Genomic DNA, 17,304 nt, shown 5'->3' on the forward strand with positions numbered 1-17,304 from the left:
AGAATACAGTTACATAATACAATATGCTTCAACGGTTCATTTAGTTTCACATTGGGTTCACGTCTGAACCGGCCGGCTTGCATACACAACATATTACATGCAAGTGTACCAAAGTAAATTGTGGAATTATTCATTAACACTGCGCCTTAATCGTAGCGTTTCGTCTGGAGTCTAGACGCAGTACCATAAACTGACGGTGATTAACCGATTACGGTATTGGAAAATGATTATTAAGTATCGGAGAATAACTACGAATTTTTTGGTACTTTAGATCCGTTTTATTTGTAAATTTCGCTAAACATTCCAAATAAAATTGATTGGCCCCAAACTAGAGCTCAAATGGTCCAATCTTGGCGAAAACTAAATGATGCTTGGGCGTGTTAACTGCTCCAACTTCATTAAGGCGACCCGATAATTCGTCACTTCCGATGACCGCAAGTTAATTAGGCCAGTATGTTATAAAATCTAGTTTCATTGCCAATAACACAGCCAGTAAAACGATTTGTAACGGCATTCCAAAATTCTAGTTTATTTATTGCTTAGATGGGTGGACGAGCTCACAGCCCACATGGTGTTAAGTGGTTACTGGAGCCCATAGACATCTACAACGTAAATACGCCACACACCTTGAGATACAAGTTCTAAGGTCTCAGTATGGTTACAACGGCTGCCCCACCCTTCAAACCGAAACGCATTATTGCTTCACGGCAAAAGCGTAGCCCTTTCGCCAAACTGAACGGCGTGGTTGAAATCCAATTGAAACTTGTAGTTTTTATCAAGCCTTTTAAAATATCTTAAAAACTAAACAGTAAAAGTCGCTAATTTTTATCTAACGTGCAAATTATCGCATTCTGTAAATTTTATAATAAAAATCTCAAGTTGATAAATATAACTGATTCCCTGAGTTTGGCATAGCTCGGACGGTATAGTCAGCTAGGCCCACCAGTGAAACGTGTTAATAAGTAGGTAATACTATTGTTACTAGTGGTGGGGCACACTATAATCCATTATCCTGCTTTTTATTCTTACTTCGGAGCACTTACGTATTCCAGTTTGAAGGGTTAAACAGCAGTTATAATAAAGTATAATTGAGACTTCGATTTCATTATTCAAGGTGAATGACTGCTTTGCATCGTAACCACTGTGGTCTCTTTTAACCACTTAACAACAAGCGGGCCGTGAGTTATTTCGTACGTCCTTACGGATCCATCAGATCCAATAACCCTTTCATTAGACGCATTTACACTTAACACTAGGAGTAGGAACCCCGGTAACCGTACCCGTCGAACTCGGCAAAGAGTTCGACGTGCAACTTAACCTAAACATCAGTCCGCTGAGTTTCTCGCTGGATCTTCTCAGCGGGTTGCGATTCCGATCCGGTAGTAGATTAATTTGCGAAGTAGCTACTCTTGAGTTGTTACGTAGGTCTTAGTAAATCCCACCTTTCCTAGCTGAGCTCTTACTTGCCCACCTGTCTTGGTAAAACTCGAAAGGCCTTCGGACCACCAGTAATCTCTCAAACATAAAAAAAGTTATTTCGTTCATCTTATCCAGTGAAAAATGTCTTTGTCCAGCCACAGATAAATACATTAAACTAATTAAAAATGTTATTCGCAGTCGTTATCAGCCGATCTTCGTCGAAGCAAAACCCCGCCTCGAAGATCACCGGACGATCGCATAGTGCCACGACCACCTTCGGCACCGGTACATCATGATCGTAATCCTCACACACCACATCTATCACCTAAGAAAGAAGCATTCAATAACTTGCTGAATAAGGGTATTTCTGGTAAGTCTTGTGTTTATTAATTTGGAAACATGTTTATTAGCGGTTATGCCAAAAGTCTACAAATCACAAAAATGGTAAAAGCTAAGTAAGGTTGTAATCTAGAATTACTGCTTTGACTATGTAAAATATTTTGCGTAGATTGGAATCGGATGCTCTGTGCCTTTTTATAATCTGAGTGTTTTTGTACAATTTGTATTGTGACTTGAAAAAATGACGTCATTGTACAAAACAGTGTACTATTCTCTATTCAGTATGAAGTTAATACAATTACAATTCAATTATTTCAGAACAAATTTTGATTTTAACCTTTACTTCTATTTAATAGCCGATTGAATATTTAAATATTAAACGTGTAACGTCTTAATAAATAAAACAAGAGGGAAGTTTGCTACCTAATTATTTAAAAAAAAAAAATCTTACGTAAACGAATAAAAAATAAATGATAAGTTATAAAACTTCTAAACGACAACCTTTTATTTAAGTAATACTTTATAAATTGCTCTCCTATTCACGACGAATTCGTCATTGTTTGTCGATATTATTCATAGTCACGGGCGTCTTTCTCTGGACAAAGCTGATCTTATATTAATCTATGCTTTAGCTGTATCCTCAATAAGCCGAGCCAGCACTTACAGGCGTGAATACGACTGATTAATTTAAAATGTTTTAGTGTACTAATAAAACTGTCCACGGCCATAAGTAATTTATTGACTTAAAATAGGCTGAATTAAAAAGCTGTTAATTTTATTTAATATCAGTCGTTAAGTGTTGAATTTTTTTTAAAGAAATCTAGCAATTCGATTTGATAGTCTCTTAAGTTTCTTTTGTAATGTGATTGTGCAAAAATTATTATTCGTTTTAGCTCTTTGCCATTTTATTCTCAAGACTAGAGTAGAGATACGCCAAAATATAATTTAAATTGAAAATTAATAAAAAGCAGATATTATAATCTGTACAGTGGACGAATTTTTCGTTAGTATCTCATTCAGATCTCTCGTATATAATAATACGACAAATTAAAAAGGTATTATTCTAGAAAAACGTTTCTTCAATACTATAACGACTAACGCACACGGGTGGGTCCCCTTAATCCGCACTCCTAATTTCACGACCAGTTTCCCGTCATAGCATGAGAGAACTGACGCCATCCATCGGCTTCGCATAACGACAGTAATACCCCCGGTTTATCCCCAACCATCCGGCTATCACGCCGTAGGTGGGTAGAGGCGATAAAAAAATACAGGCACTTGAATGCTTTTTATATCATTAATATTAAAGATAATGATTTATTTAGTATTATAATAGCCAATTCATTCATTTTGCGTTCACCTCACGAGTTCATAATTTTTGACTTTTTTTTTTTTTTTTTTTTCCTACCTAAGCTGATAGCCCTAGCGGCTATTTCAGCGTAGCCTTAACTTTAGTAGGTGAGCTCACGGGGCTCAAACCTGACGATGTTGCTAACACGAACCCTAGCAAGAGTCGTGCTTCGCAGAATCTACCACCGGATCGGAAACGCGACCCACTGAGAAGATCCGGCGAGAAACTCAGTGGGCTGTGTCTGAGAGTTAATTTACTCGTCGAGCCCTTCGTCGCAAGCGACGGGTTCGACGAGAACGGTGACCGGTGCTTGAAGTACCTAAAAGCACCGTTAGTGGATCAGGAGGATCCGAGATGACGTGTTTAGGGCGACGTCGACTGCTTTCCATTCTGTCCGCAGGATCGGGAATGTAGTTACCGGCGGCCACGATGAGAGGGTTCTCGTGTCGTGCCGCTTTATCGAAGTGGCGCATGGACGCCGACTGAAGATACTTACTGATGGACTCTAAGTCCAGGTCGTCATGGAGGTCGACGTTCCTGACGAACCACGGGGCTCCGACGGCTATCCTGCAAAAACGGGATTGAATAATTTGAAAGGATTTTAAGTGTATGCGGGCCGCGTGAGCGAACACTACACTTGCATAGGTCATGACGGGGCGTATGCAAGTTTTGTAGAGTGTCACCTTATTTCTAAGGGACATTTTACTTCGCCTACATATCATCGGGTAGAGACGTCCTAGAATGAAGGCGGCACGGTCGCGTACCGTCTTGATGTGGGGGCGGAATGTCATCCTACTGTCGAGGGTGACGCCTAAATATTTGACCTTCGGGGCCCACGGTATGGGCTGGTCGAACATCGTGATTGGGCGAACGGCGGGGGCGGGGTTATTGACGCGCCTAGTCGGGAGAGGGATGCTCAGCGTGGTGTTCGGAGGGCGACCCCTTTTGAAGAGCACCGCTGTGCTTTTCGTGGGGTTGATGTCGATGCGCCACTTCCGGAACCACTGTCCCATGGTGGTAGCCGCGGTCTGAAGTCGTCGATGAAGCAACGCCTTCTTCCTACACGAGTAGTAGATGGCGGTGTCATCGGCGAAGAGCGCCAGATGGGTCTCCGGAGACCGGGGTATATCATTGATATACAAACTGAATAGTAACGGGGAGAGGGCGGAGCCTTGCGGGACTCCGGCTGTGACGTGACGGGGCCGGGAACGCGTTCCCTCGACTCGATATCGGAACGAACGGTTCGACAAGTAGTCTCGTATGATGAGCACGAGTCTGTCTGGCACTCCCATGTTATACAGTTTGTATATCAAACCGTTGTGCCAGACTTTGTCGAACGCCTTCGCTATATCGAAGAAGAGGGCTCCTGTCGGAATGGGTTTCCGCCTGTTCAGCCCTAGTAAGATGTGCTCCGTGAGGCGGTGCACTTGATGGACGCACGAGTGTCTGGCGCGGAATCCAAACTGCTCGTCTATCAGAATTTTGTTCGCGGATACGAAGTCCCAGAGGCGTTTACGAAGGAGTCGTTCGTATAGTTTGCCTATCGCCGGGAGGAGACTGATGGGGCGGTAACTCGCGGTTTCGTTCTTCGGTTTGCCCGGCTTGTGTATGCCGATAACGTCCGCTTCTTTCCACGCCGCGGGAAAGATGCAGTTCGTCATAGCAGCATTTAATATGGTGGCCAACATCGTTATCAGTTGGGCTGGTAACAATTTAAGCGCGCGGTTGCGGATGCCGTCGGAGCCGGGAGCTTTCCGTGGTTGTAGGCTATCGATCGCCTCCTTGACCTCGGAAGTGGTAATGGGGGGTAACGCGTCCGAGGGCGGCAGGGAAGCTCTGCGCTCGACCTCCCTGTCGACGAACTCGGTGTGTTCGGGGTCCGCGTGTTGAGTGCTGGTGGTGCACTGCTCTTGCAGTGTATCGGCCAGCAACTCTGCCTTGTCATCGTCATCGTAAGCCGGTGGTTGGCCTGAGGGGCGTACGAGAGGCGGCATAGTGGCTATAGTTTCGGACTTGAGGGTCCTAGCTAGTTGCCAGTATGCTTGGTGAGTGGGCGCGAGTTCTTCTAAATAACTATCCCAGTTTTCGTTTCGGGCGTCGCTTAAGCGGGATTTGACCTCCCGCTGTAAGCGACGCATCCGAGTCCGGTTTGAATCCGTGGGATATCGATCGTAGGCCCGGATTGCCGCGTTTCTAATTCTAACTAGGTCCCTAAGTTCGGGGGAAAGTCTGATGCGGTGGAAGCAGTCCTCCACATCGACTTGTTTCGAGGATCTTATGATCGCCGTCGAGACGTGATCAGTGAAGATGTTTATGGATTCGACGGTATCCTCGGGGGATGGAGTTGAATCCGGGCCGCAAGGGAGGATTGGTGGAGCGGTGTCAGCTAAGCACGTGCCCAGCTTCTTCCAATCCACCATGGTCCTCGTATCTGGTTCGCGGTTGAGTGGGCGACCGAGCTGCATGACGACAGGTCGGTGGTCTGAGTCGAGTTCTGACATTGCCTCGATGGAGCGCAAGCGCAGAGTTACGTTCCTCAGCAGTGCCAGATCTATTGTGCTCGGACGACGCGCGGCGTTGTACGGATAGCACGTGGGGGTCGGGGGGTTGAATACTTCGAATGTGAGGTCGTCTATGAACGCGTCGAGACGCCTACCGTTCACATTCGTGCGATGGCAGTTCCACCTAGTGTGGTGGCAATTTAAATCGCCTGCCAGGATGACCGCGTCCCCCATACCGAACAGTGTCTCGAGGTCACTGCTCAGGAGGGGTTTGTCAGGGGGGAGATAAACGGATGCGATGACGATCGGCTGGTGTCCCGTCAGCGCGATGCGGCACACTGACGCCTCGATATGTAAGAGCGAGGGAGTATCGAGAGGGACGCAGTGCAGGGCCCTCCTATAGTAAATGACAGTCCCGCCCTTGCGGGCGGAGAGTCTGTCATTCCTAACCATGACGTAGTTCGCGACTTTGGGGTCGCGACGCGAGGGCTTTAGGAAGGTCTCCTGCACCAGAAGGATGTCGATGAGATTATCGCGGAGAAACTCATATACTTGATCGCGCTGACGCGCGAGTCCGTTAGCATTATAAAATGCTAACTTTATAGAACGCGGTTTTTCCCTACCGTTGCACGCCATTGATTACCGGTAATCAAACCAGCGTGCGCTGGACGGACTCGATGACGTCGATGTACTCGAACGTCGCGTTTAGGCGGTCTTCGGCCGTGACCGCTCTGCGCATGGCGTCGGCGAACGCACGCATGCGGTCGATGTTTATCGCGGCGATGTAGTCGCGAATAATTGTAAAATCGTTTGAGTGCGCGGGGCCGGGGCGAGGCGCGGGACCGGGCGCGGGCGCGGGGACGGGGCGCGGCGCGAGTAGAGGTTGCGGCGCGTACCGCGGTTGGGGTGCCGGTGTCGTTCCTGCCTTCGTGAACGGCAACGGTTTCGCCCACGCGGAGACGGTGGGCACCGGAGCCGGTACGAAAGCCGGTTTCGGCGCGCGGGGCGCCGAAGTCTTTGGGCCAGCGGTTTTAGGGGGCGCGTTTGCCGGGCGCTTCCGTGGAGCCTTGGGGCATCCACGGTAGTTGGCCGTGTGTCCCTGCTTGCGGCAGAGTACACAGCTCGGCGGCTCCGTTGCTGTCTCCTTCACGCGCGAGCAATCGGTGGTCGCGTGATCGTCTAAACATTTCACGCAACGCGGTCGCGCGTTGCAGTTACGCGCGGAGTGGCCATATAATTGGCAACGGTGGCACTGCCCGGGAGTGCCGCGTTTGTAGGGGGCCTCTACGGTGACCCCCGATAGGCCGCACACGGTGCGGAGACATGAGGCAATTTTCTTGCCCTCCGGTGTGGCTTCTAGTGCTACGAGCACCATATCGTACGCGAATTTATCGCGACCGCTGTGCATCCGGTGCACGCTTATGACGGGGTAGGACTGACCTACCAGGTCATTTTTGATTTGCTCGACGTCGAGCTCTTTCGGGACTAATTTTTGACATAAATAGCTTCGGTATTCATAACAACCAAAAAAAGCGAAGAACAAATTATTTTGGCGGTCTTTGAAATCGACAATGTCAGACGGTGTGATGCAATGACTCCCTTACCCAATAATTTTCCATTCATTCCACTCTCTTTATGAATCATAATCTCTAAATCTCTTGCGTCCGTCTATCCTTGTCTGTACAAAGCCAATCCCTCTTCTGTCCTGCTCTGGTTTCTTTTACCCCTTAAATCTAATCCGATACATCCCGTCTGGCGTAAGGAGCGTTCACCGACGAGCACGCGGCACTTATGAAATATATTTGAAATTTTATTACTATTTTTACTTTTGTTTTTATCTTATCCTAACAAAAATTTCGTGGGATTTCCGAATTAGAGCTTCTGATGTAAAGTTTTAGTTTAAGGTTTCGTTCTTTTCGTCGAATAATTTCCATTTTCGGATCGAATTTAATAATGTAATACATGCATGAATGATAATGGAACGACTTTTGTAAACATTCCATTGAAATTAAACAAAATAGGCTTCACACATAAAAAGTTGTCGGAAAATAAACACGCTTAAATCGAAATCCCTTTTCTCTCGGAAGTCTTAAAACATTTCATTGCGCTCAGAAATACATAAAACGATAATCATTCAACCAATATTGAAAGATCTTTTGTAACTTCACTAAGACTCGGTCTACAGATTTCCCCGGTCCCGCCAAAGGCGAGTTTAATTCCTAATGCCTTTAATCGGGCGTTATAAATTATTATTAATTTCGGATCGCGCGTCGATCGGCGGCGATTAGCGATTGCACAATGCCCAACGGATTACAATCCGAGCCGGAGAATATATCTTTTTGTCAATACGTACCTGGGTAAGGTCGGGAGAAACATTTACGATTATTTAAAAATACTACATGTACATTTGGCACTAATAGGACTGTCATTTTAGGTGTGATTAGTAATGACAAAAATAGGTCTTCGTAATCTATAGCTGTAGCTAATATTAGCATAGTAAGTAATTAGAGTCGATTACCTTCAATAATAGGCCCATTAGGTACATAATAATAGTATTATAATGAATGGAATTTATGTGTAAAACATGTTAAGGAAAAGTGTATTTTTCATTCATTCGTGTTTATAATAAATTTTAACCATAAGTTTAATAATAAATAGAAATGTATTCGTAAAAGTTAGTTAAATTTAAGATTGTAAAATGTTGTTCTTGCTGTCTATACTTTGGACGAATAAGCGGGTTTTACATAGATAAGCCGATTTATATTTTTTATTATAGCCGTATTATTTCTTTTATTCTGTATGTAAGACATAACGTGCATTAAGTATAGTTTTATTGCTAATATCAACGGTATTTTTTTTAAAGTTTGAATATAAATTAGCTCTAATACACAAGTTCATGTTACCATTCAGACTATAAAAACACTTAAAAAACAATATTTGGACAAAGATAAATTCTTTGTCATAATCCATTATCAGATTTAGCAGCACATTTTTCACTTTGATTAATAGAAGTTTGTTGTCGTATACTACTTCTGCATTTCGGAGATTTTGCATTTTCATTGCGATGTTTTATTTAGCTTAAACAGAAACTCAAGGCTGGTGTTAAAAAGCTACCTCTTGTAGACAGGATTTTATTATCAAAATATGCAGCTTTACGCTACCCTACAAATTTTACGGCATTTAAATTTTGGGATGACAGTAATGTAATAAGGTCAGTACTATAATATTTAGATATTTTTAGGGTAGATTCGGATATATCGTAGTCTCAATCAATCAACACACGATATTGTAATTTTCTAATAAATAAAATAAGTAATCGGCGATAAGTTCAAGCTAAGCTAGGATTTTCTTCTATGTTATAGGTGCTGGAAACTGGAAATAAGAAAGATACGTCTGCATATATTTATATCTTTCACAAAGTCCCTATCTCCAGTCGGTAATCGAACACGGATCTTGTTGTACACTAGTCAGTCACTAACTGTTCGACTCATTTTTATATTTTAGGTATGTTAGTCAAAATATAAATAACAAGATAACAACAAAGACGTCCAAGCTTAGCGCGGATAATGCTTGGTATAGAGACCACACAGCATAAATGTGAAATATCTTTGTAAATTTTTAAACAAGCAAACTATTTAAAGTCCACGATGAACACTGCTTACTACCTTACAAAATAAACTAACACTCATTTAATTTGGATAACTAGAATTAAACGAATGGCACGTCCGACGTATATATAGTTATGGTAAGGGTCGTTACACACACTAGGGTAGTGTAGCTTTATCTACGTGCTACACGAAGCTGATCCGCTCCGGATCATCCGGATGAGCTCGCAATCCCCCGTCTTTGTGTGCGTACGTGTTGATATTGATTTGACGGTGATGGGCTTTTATTTCATACTCTCATGGTTGCGTAGATTTATGTGCATCGACATATGTATATCCATATTTGGACAAACTATGATTAATATTTGAGAACCCCTGACCTGAAGTCGTATGTTTTTTTAAATTTATTGCCATATTTTTTTTGTTATACTTTTTAAGAACAGTTCATACTTTTCTATTCTTGAAGTTTTACTAATGTACCGTTGTTAAACTTCTAAAAATAATAAAATTTCATTACAGGATAAATTGCATTCAGATAAAAGCATTCAAAGTAGTGAGTTTTGCTGAAGCAAAGTAATTAAGTGACCGCTTCCAAATGAAAGTGGCACTTTCAGAATTGTTACCTCAAGCAGTTCAATAAACTTTGATTATTTACTTGAAACTTTGATACGTTATACTCAAAAATACGTATGCCTGTCTTCTTCGCAAGAAACGAATTTTTTGACGTTTTGAGCTCGTTTTTAACCTTGCAGATCCCTAAAAAACAGACCTACTGAACCGAACTGAAGCAACAAGTATGAATAAGACGTCCATCATTTATTATATTTATTTAAAATTTCACAGATAATATTAACGCACCATAAAAGTTGCCACATTTAATAATATTGTCGCTATAAAATTTATATCTTAAATTGCTAATTCTCTCCAGTCGAGATTGGTACGACCAAATCCGGCGGTCGTTTAATCCTGCTTAGGATTGAGTCGCGCACGTGTGTGTGTACAGCTTATACACGTATTTTATAGCCTGTGTGATTGTAATCAATCCGTTGAATGACTGTAACCAGTGAACACTGCCGTACTTAAATCAAGTTAGTACGTTTAGTACTATGTAAGTTTAGTACTACATAAGCTTAGTACTACGATAAGGAATGTTGCTAACCATTCCGGGTGGGTACCACCATACTTTCTACTCTTGCAGCGTGTGATCGAATTTTAAGGGTAAAGCAAGTGTATCTATGCATTAGAGACATTATTCTTATATTGCAACGTCAGCGATATCCATCGGCCCATAGACACAGCCCACTGAGTTTCTCGCCGGATCTTCTCAGTGGGTCGCGTTTCCGATCCGGTGGTAGATTCTGCGAAGTACTGCTCTTTGCGAGGGTCAGTGTTAGCAACTCTCCGGTTGAGCCCCGCGAGCTCACCTACAAACGTTAGGGCGAAGCTGAAATAGCCACTCAAGGCTATCAGCATAGGTAGGAAGAAAAAAAAAGATATCCATCTGTTATGTCTTATTTACTGCCTTCATTAGGTTAACATACAAAAATGCCATAATAAAATATCTCGAGAGTACCAGTGTAAATAAAAGATCGAAACAAATTTTTCCATTGATCGATTTTATACGAGTCTGTTTGTGGTTTCCGAGTCTTCATCAAGTCCGCACCTTTAGAGTAAAATTTTAGATTGATTATAATATGTATAACGGATTATTCGAAGTCGTCGTGTCCATGAGACGCACAGTGTAGTAGGATGCTACGCGATTATGCCGGTATTCAAATGCTGCAGTGTAACATTTTCGAAGTTATACTTCTTTAGGCGCGTTATGAAAAATTGATGAGAGTGAAATTTTACGATGCGCGCGCACCGTGACACAAAATTAACAGAAATGAAGTTGCCCACTAAATCGGTCATTACAATACGACCGACGTAACTTGGCGAGTCTGAATATAGCCGCAGGTGAACTTTCCGAACCGTACCGAGAATTACCGAATTTATACGATGTCAAGAAAAGGGATGTCCAATATGCGTGTTTGAGGATGTTGTTTAATCGATTTTTTTTTTCAAATTGATTAAAATTGAGATAAAAAAAAAGAAATAAATTTAATAAAAATAAAGTATAACTTCATACGCGCGTACGTAAGTATACGCACCCTTTTTTTCTAATAAAACTACGTAATTAACACATCTTCACGATAACACTATACTTAACATACGAGGTGATCGAAAAGACATTTGGTCGCATATCAATCCAACTCATTAGATGGAATGTTTCCAATTTAAATGGTTTGGATTTTTTTTTGTGGTCGATCGAGATTTCTGCTCACTTGATGTTAAGTTGTTACAGGAAGTCACGCAGTAGGAACGCGGCGACTCAATCACGTCATACAAGATGCACTTGTTTGTCCACAAGCATAATTTTAAAATTAATCTAAAAAACTTTAACGTTTGTCGAAACTTATTTCATTAATATGCAAACGACCGATACTCCTGGTTGATTATAATCAAATTGCTTGATATTTACGATACGTTTTAATTATCTAGTTTCTTTTATTAAATTTACGTTTTATTCAAACACACACACACAGTTTTACAGCTATAATAAAACAATGATTTGAATTTATTTCGTGTTAATTAATTTCGAAATAGGAATTCAAGAGTTACACAATAAAGCTCTACTAGGTGTAGAAATACCATGGAAATTAATATGCGGTTTTAAATTAGGGAATTCAGTATGACGTTTTTTTGATGTTTTTTTTTTGGTATTCATTACAATTATTAACTTAATGTTATGTTTCATAAGGTTTACGGCTTTTCTAAACACTTTTCGATTCATTAAAATGGAAAAGGTCATCACCTATTATCGCGTTGGTATACTAGATTCATATCTTTTGATTTATTTATTACGTAGATGGGTGGACGAGCTCACAGCCCACCTGGTGTTGAGTGCTTACTGGAACCCATAGACATTTACAACGTAAATGCGTCACCCACCTTGAGATATAAGTTAGTCAAGTATAGTTACAACGGCTGCCCCACCCTTCAAACCGAAACGCATTACTGTTTCACGGCAGAAATAGGTAGGTTGGTGGTACCTACCCGCGCGGACTCACAAGAAGTCTTACCACCAGTAAACATAACTTAACTTAACATATAACATAACATATAACTGAGGTATAACTCATAAATCCTCACCCGAGTTATTCAACGAGATCCGGATGAGTGTAATCCGTCGGGAGACCCGGACCGTGGGCAGCCGCTGCCTAATCTAAGATCATCCGGATCTACTTAGCTCTACCTACGTGTGTGAGGCTCTGGCGTGTCGGGTGCTCCTTGGCTCTTTGTTACAGTTTCAAGCTTAGGGGTTCTCTATGTTGTGATTTTCAAATATCCTATTATATTATTATAATAGTATATTATAACGGAAGCGCTAATCTCGTTTTCGACTTGAAAATTTAGTGATGGTCTTATATGAAAATGTCATTCGTATTTTTGTATATGAATATACCTCATATCAAACAACGGACGTGTTGACAATTTAGAATGTTCATTGGTTTTATACGTTCTAAGAAGTATGTTGTGGTTTTCTTTATCTTAATTTTTTTTTAATTGCTTATATGGGTGGACGAGCTCACAGCCCACCTGGTGTTAAGTGGTTACTGGAGCCAATAGACATCTACGACGTAAATGCGTAATTTGAGATATGGTCTAAAGTTTCAAGTATAGTTCCAACGGTTGCCCCACCCTTCAAACCGAAACGCATTACTGCTTCACGGCAGAAATAGGCATGATGGTGGTACCTACCCGCGCGGACTCGCAAGAGGTCTTACCACCAGTTAAAACATGTCAGTTTCGGAAATACATCCTTAATAAAATACATATCTTTCATCGCTTTAGTTATTTTATAATCAAAACTGAATTATGGGTACACATTAAGTCGATAAAGTTTCTTTAAGATTACGAGTCAACGTCTAAAACGTATATAAAATGTTATATCGAAAATCTTTTAATTACGATCTCTTTGAATGTCACTTGACAACTAACCATCTTGTTCTCGCCTTTATCCTACATTATTTGAGGTCCGTGCATCCGGTCCTCATATTATGAATAAGGATTATTTAGCATGAGCTTTACGAGCGACCGTCTGCGTGACGTAAACTTCGCTGCTAACCACGATAGAATTTTAATCCGCATATATCGATCAAATTATAAATGACCTTGAATTGTCTACAAAACTGTTTATTAATTAGCATTAATCGCACCTACACGATCTCGGCTATCGGGAGAGAGGGGCACAGGCCATCAATCATCTACAGATAATCTGTTGTTCAAGCCCAATTTGAAGCGTGCATTCGGCTTAACGCACACATATAGGTATACTACGATTTTAAATGTGTATATGTGTGTGTTGATTGAAACAAGATTACAGTCATGTTTATTTATAAAAATAATTTTATTATACATTTGATTCAACGCTTCGTTTAATTGAACCACGTGCATATTTTTAAACTTTAAACTATTGACCAATTATTATTTACTAATTCACTAATTCCTATCTTAAGCATTGGTAATTAGGCACATTTGAAATCACGTTATGATCGCCTTGCATATTTTTGCCGCGTTCCAAGCATGCCTTTTGAATTGAAGGGCTTAATCATACATCTAGAGGATTAACATGGATAGTAAATAATTATGGATAGTACATTGTATCGTTTTTACCGATCTAGGTAAAGTTATTGAATGCAGAAATCTTTTATATCCCACGAGTTAACGTTATATTACTAAGTAATAACAATAATAATGCATTGCTCTCCATATTTTACATACTCATATATTACAGCAATCGAGACATTAGGTGCAGGTAGAAATAGCTGATCTCAATCTCTGTATTAAGCGTAATCAAGATTAATTAAATCATCTAATTATAATCTGCGGCAAAACGTTCATGTTTTCGATTTGAAGGGTCACTAATTGTTGGTATAATTGAGAAGGATTATTATACCAAGAGCCTGCTGACTATGTGCCAGGAAAGAATCCGGAGTTTCTTTGGGCACATAACGCGATCCTCATTACACAGCCTGGAGAAACTCATCATTCTCGGACAAATGGAGGGGAAGCGCGCTAGAGGAAGAGCGCCAGCTAGATGGGTGGACCAACTCAAGGAGGTGACTGGAGGCCGGATACGGGGAGCGGTACATATGGCGCAGAACCGGACCGAGTGGAGAAGATTGACATACAGTCACGATCCTCAGCATTGAGGGAACGACCAGAAAGAAGAATATGATAAATAAAAAAGTTTGTATATTTCGATTTGTTTTTTTCAAGTACACATTTATGATCGAATGGATTTGGATGTTTCACACGAAGATATTTGACAGCTCGGATTAACATATAGACATATAGGTTGTTTGAGGTGAATGACATGACAGCGCCGTGTGTGTCAGCTATAATAAATGCGATAGTTTGTTCGCTGATTCGCAGTTTCACATACCGATGTATTTACAAATCGACAGGTTGTTTGTGGTTCGAACAGCGACGTAAGTAATCATTTAAAAAAAAAACACGTTAAATGTCAAACACGTAAAATGTTCTTCTAAATTTATTTTCTTACTAGCTGTACCCACCGGCTTCGCTGAGCATTTAAAATTAACATTATTATTTCTCACCCCCACAAAGATTCTCATTATTAACGCCCCCGCAACTGGTGTAGTGAGAGTCCAACACTCATATAAATATTAGCCTATCCATCAAGTACATGCATTTTCTACATGGATACCAAGTTTCAAGTCAATCCGATGCACGGTTTAGTAGTTATAACGGAACATCCGTAAAAACCACTGTAGATTTATATATTAGTGTAGATTAAACTGTTGGTTTTAAAAATGAAACCGGCATTGTAACGTACATTGCAACAAGAACATTGTTCGTAGTCGCGTAAGACTTAATCCGTCGGCAACTACACAGAGACGTAATCAGCTGAGCTATCGATTGATAAATAAATAAAAAAATCGTGCCGCACGCTGTACTCGACAAATAAACGCCCCGGACGGGTTACGGATCATCTGCACCATTTGTCAAGATTAGGCTTAGGCACGGCGCAACTACGCACGCCGGCCGCAGTCTAGGACTGGTTTGTTAGAGCTTTCGTACAAAGCTCGCGGTCGAAGCGCTTCTCGCGATCTTAATACAATTCTTTATTTGAAAATCAAGAAAGATTTATAACAACAAATAACGTCAACAAAAGTGGACTTTTGTAAATGCTTTTTAGATTATTCCAGATGCTTATAGATCATTCGCCTTAATCAGCACAATCCTTCCGAACACCTCTAGACATGAGATGGAAGTTTCAATTTGCTTTCAGATAGCTCACATATACGTCACTTTGAGACATAGTAGTGAGGTCAAAGTGTTACTATAGTATAGTTATAGTATAGTACATATGCACATTCTTTTTTTTAATAAAACTGCCATTTTAATCTTACAACTTTATACAGTCGTAGTGGCCTAAATAAAAGTTTTAAGCAAAAAAAAAACATTTTAGTCATGAATTTTCTTCCAAAGTATGTTTAATTGCGGCTGTTCTATACGTGCACTAACTTCAGACAGTCTTTTGGGTACTATAGGTACGTGAATAATGAGGATGGATGTTGCAATTAGTAATCTGGGCCACTCCACTGCATTTTGCTATTGACTGATGCGAAAAAACAAATGAGGGTTTCTTATTTTGTTTCTCGGAATTGACTCTAAATACTTTCACTGAAAACCGTTATTATTGGAACAAATTCGGAACACGTGGATAGAAAAATAAATAAATAATTAGGATCAAATCACGCACGGTCATCCGGCACCAATTTGAAATTCCCTGTGCTACGGATACTAGACTCTGATAAACATACTCATGCACTTTTAAATTTATACATATATAGACAATAAACATTTAGAGAAAAAGCAAACAAATCTTATCATCACATAATGTTTGCCCGATTTGGGAATCGAACCCACGACCATCGGCACAACAGTCGGGAGCGCTAACTAGTGCACCATCGCGTCAAGATGGTATATAAAAAAACCGTAAAAAAATGTACCTATAGTGAGAGCGCAAATGTTGATCGTGGTAACGCGGACTAGGACAGCGAAAGTAAAGTTTTTAATTAATTTTGGGAGCATTTTAACATTCTTATTGAACCTTCACACTATTTATTTTAAACCTACATAATATTTGTTATCAATAACCGTACCCCATTGTTTCATGCACCATAAAAACCATAGAAGTGAACAGCAAAACCCTCCCTTGGTCTAATCGGGACCCCGTCTGGCTGGGCTTAGGGACAGCGCCCTTAACAAAATCTTAATCCCTACAAAGGGTTAGTAATATTATCTTATTACACTCGCAAGAAATCTGCTTAATTCGCTATAGCGTCTCGTAGATTTATGGGGTAACTAACTATGCAAAAGAATATAACTACAATCGATAACTATATTCAATTTTTTTTTAAAGAACAGTTCTTGAGCGGTTTCTAAGTAAAAAAATACAAAAACAATTTAAAACAAAAAAATATGTTAACGTGATCATTTCATAAATAGAACCTACGAATTACTTAAAACACACTTAAAATCTTTAATCTTTGACGGAGTTAATCGCGACAAATGTTACTTAACAAAAATCTCTTGATTTAAAATGCTGGACCAATGAATTAGAATTAAAAGAAAATACCATCAAAATGACGTGGGAGCTTTCGAGCTTACACGCAGAACGATCTATTGATATATAAACATAATCATAAATTTGGCTTAAAACGTCTCATGAAAATTTAGTTAACTGTGAACGCTAAACTTTTGCTCAAAGTAACGTTTGTGTACAAAACTAAATTGGACTTAATTCTAGTATCGCGGATGCAGGTAAGTAAAATCGAAATGGCCGTCTCGATGTCAGGATAATCTTGTGACGTGAAACGTATGCATAAATTTGGATTTGATATCTTGAGCGCACCGCATTAATCGTGGCTTCACTTCAGACTCATATTTAATGTATGCACTGCAGGGATGGTGAAATTGTACAATAAAATAAATAAAAAATTACTTAAATTAATTA

At 40.5% G+C, this 17,304-nt stretch overlaps 1 protein-coding gene across 1 annotated transcript in view; it reads left to right on the plus strand.

Moving 5' to 3' along the window:
- LOC101738767 (homeobox protein dve-1) overlaps nucleotides 1-17,304 on the plus strand; it is a 133,669-nt gene that overhangs the window by 79,408 nt on the left and 36,957 nt on the right. Inside the window, exon 2 of the mRNA XM_004932383.5 lies at nucleotides 1,618-1,789. Within this exon, the coding sequence (XP_004932440.1) occupies nucleotides 1,618-1,789 (172 nt within the window). The remainder of the gene's footprint in view (nucleotides 1-1,617; nucleotides 1,790-17,304) is intronic.

Source organism: Bombyx mori, chromosome 5, assembly GCF_030269925.1.
Source record: "Bombyx mori chromosome 5, ASM3026992v2".
Lineage (NCBI taxonomy): Eukaryota > Metazoa > Arthropoda > Insecta > Lepidoptera > Bombycidae > Bombyx > Bombyx mori.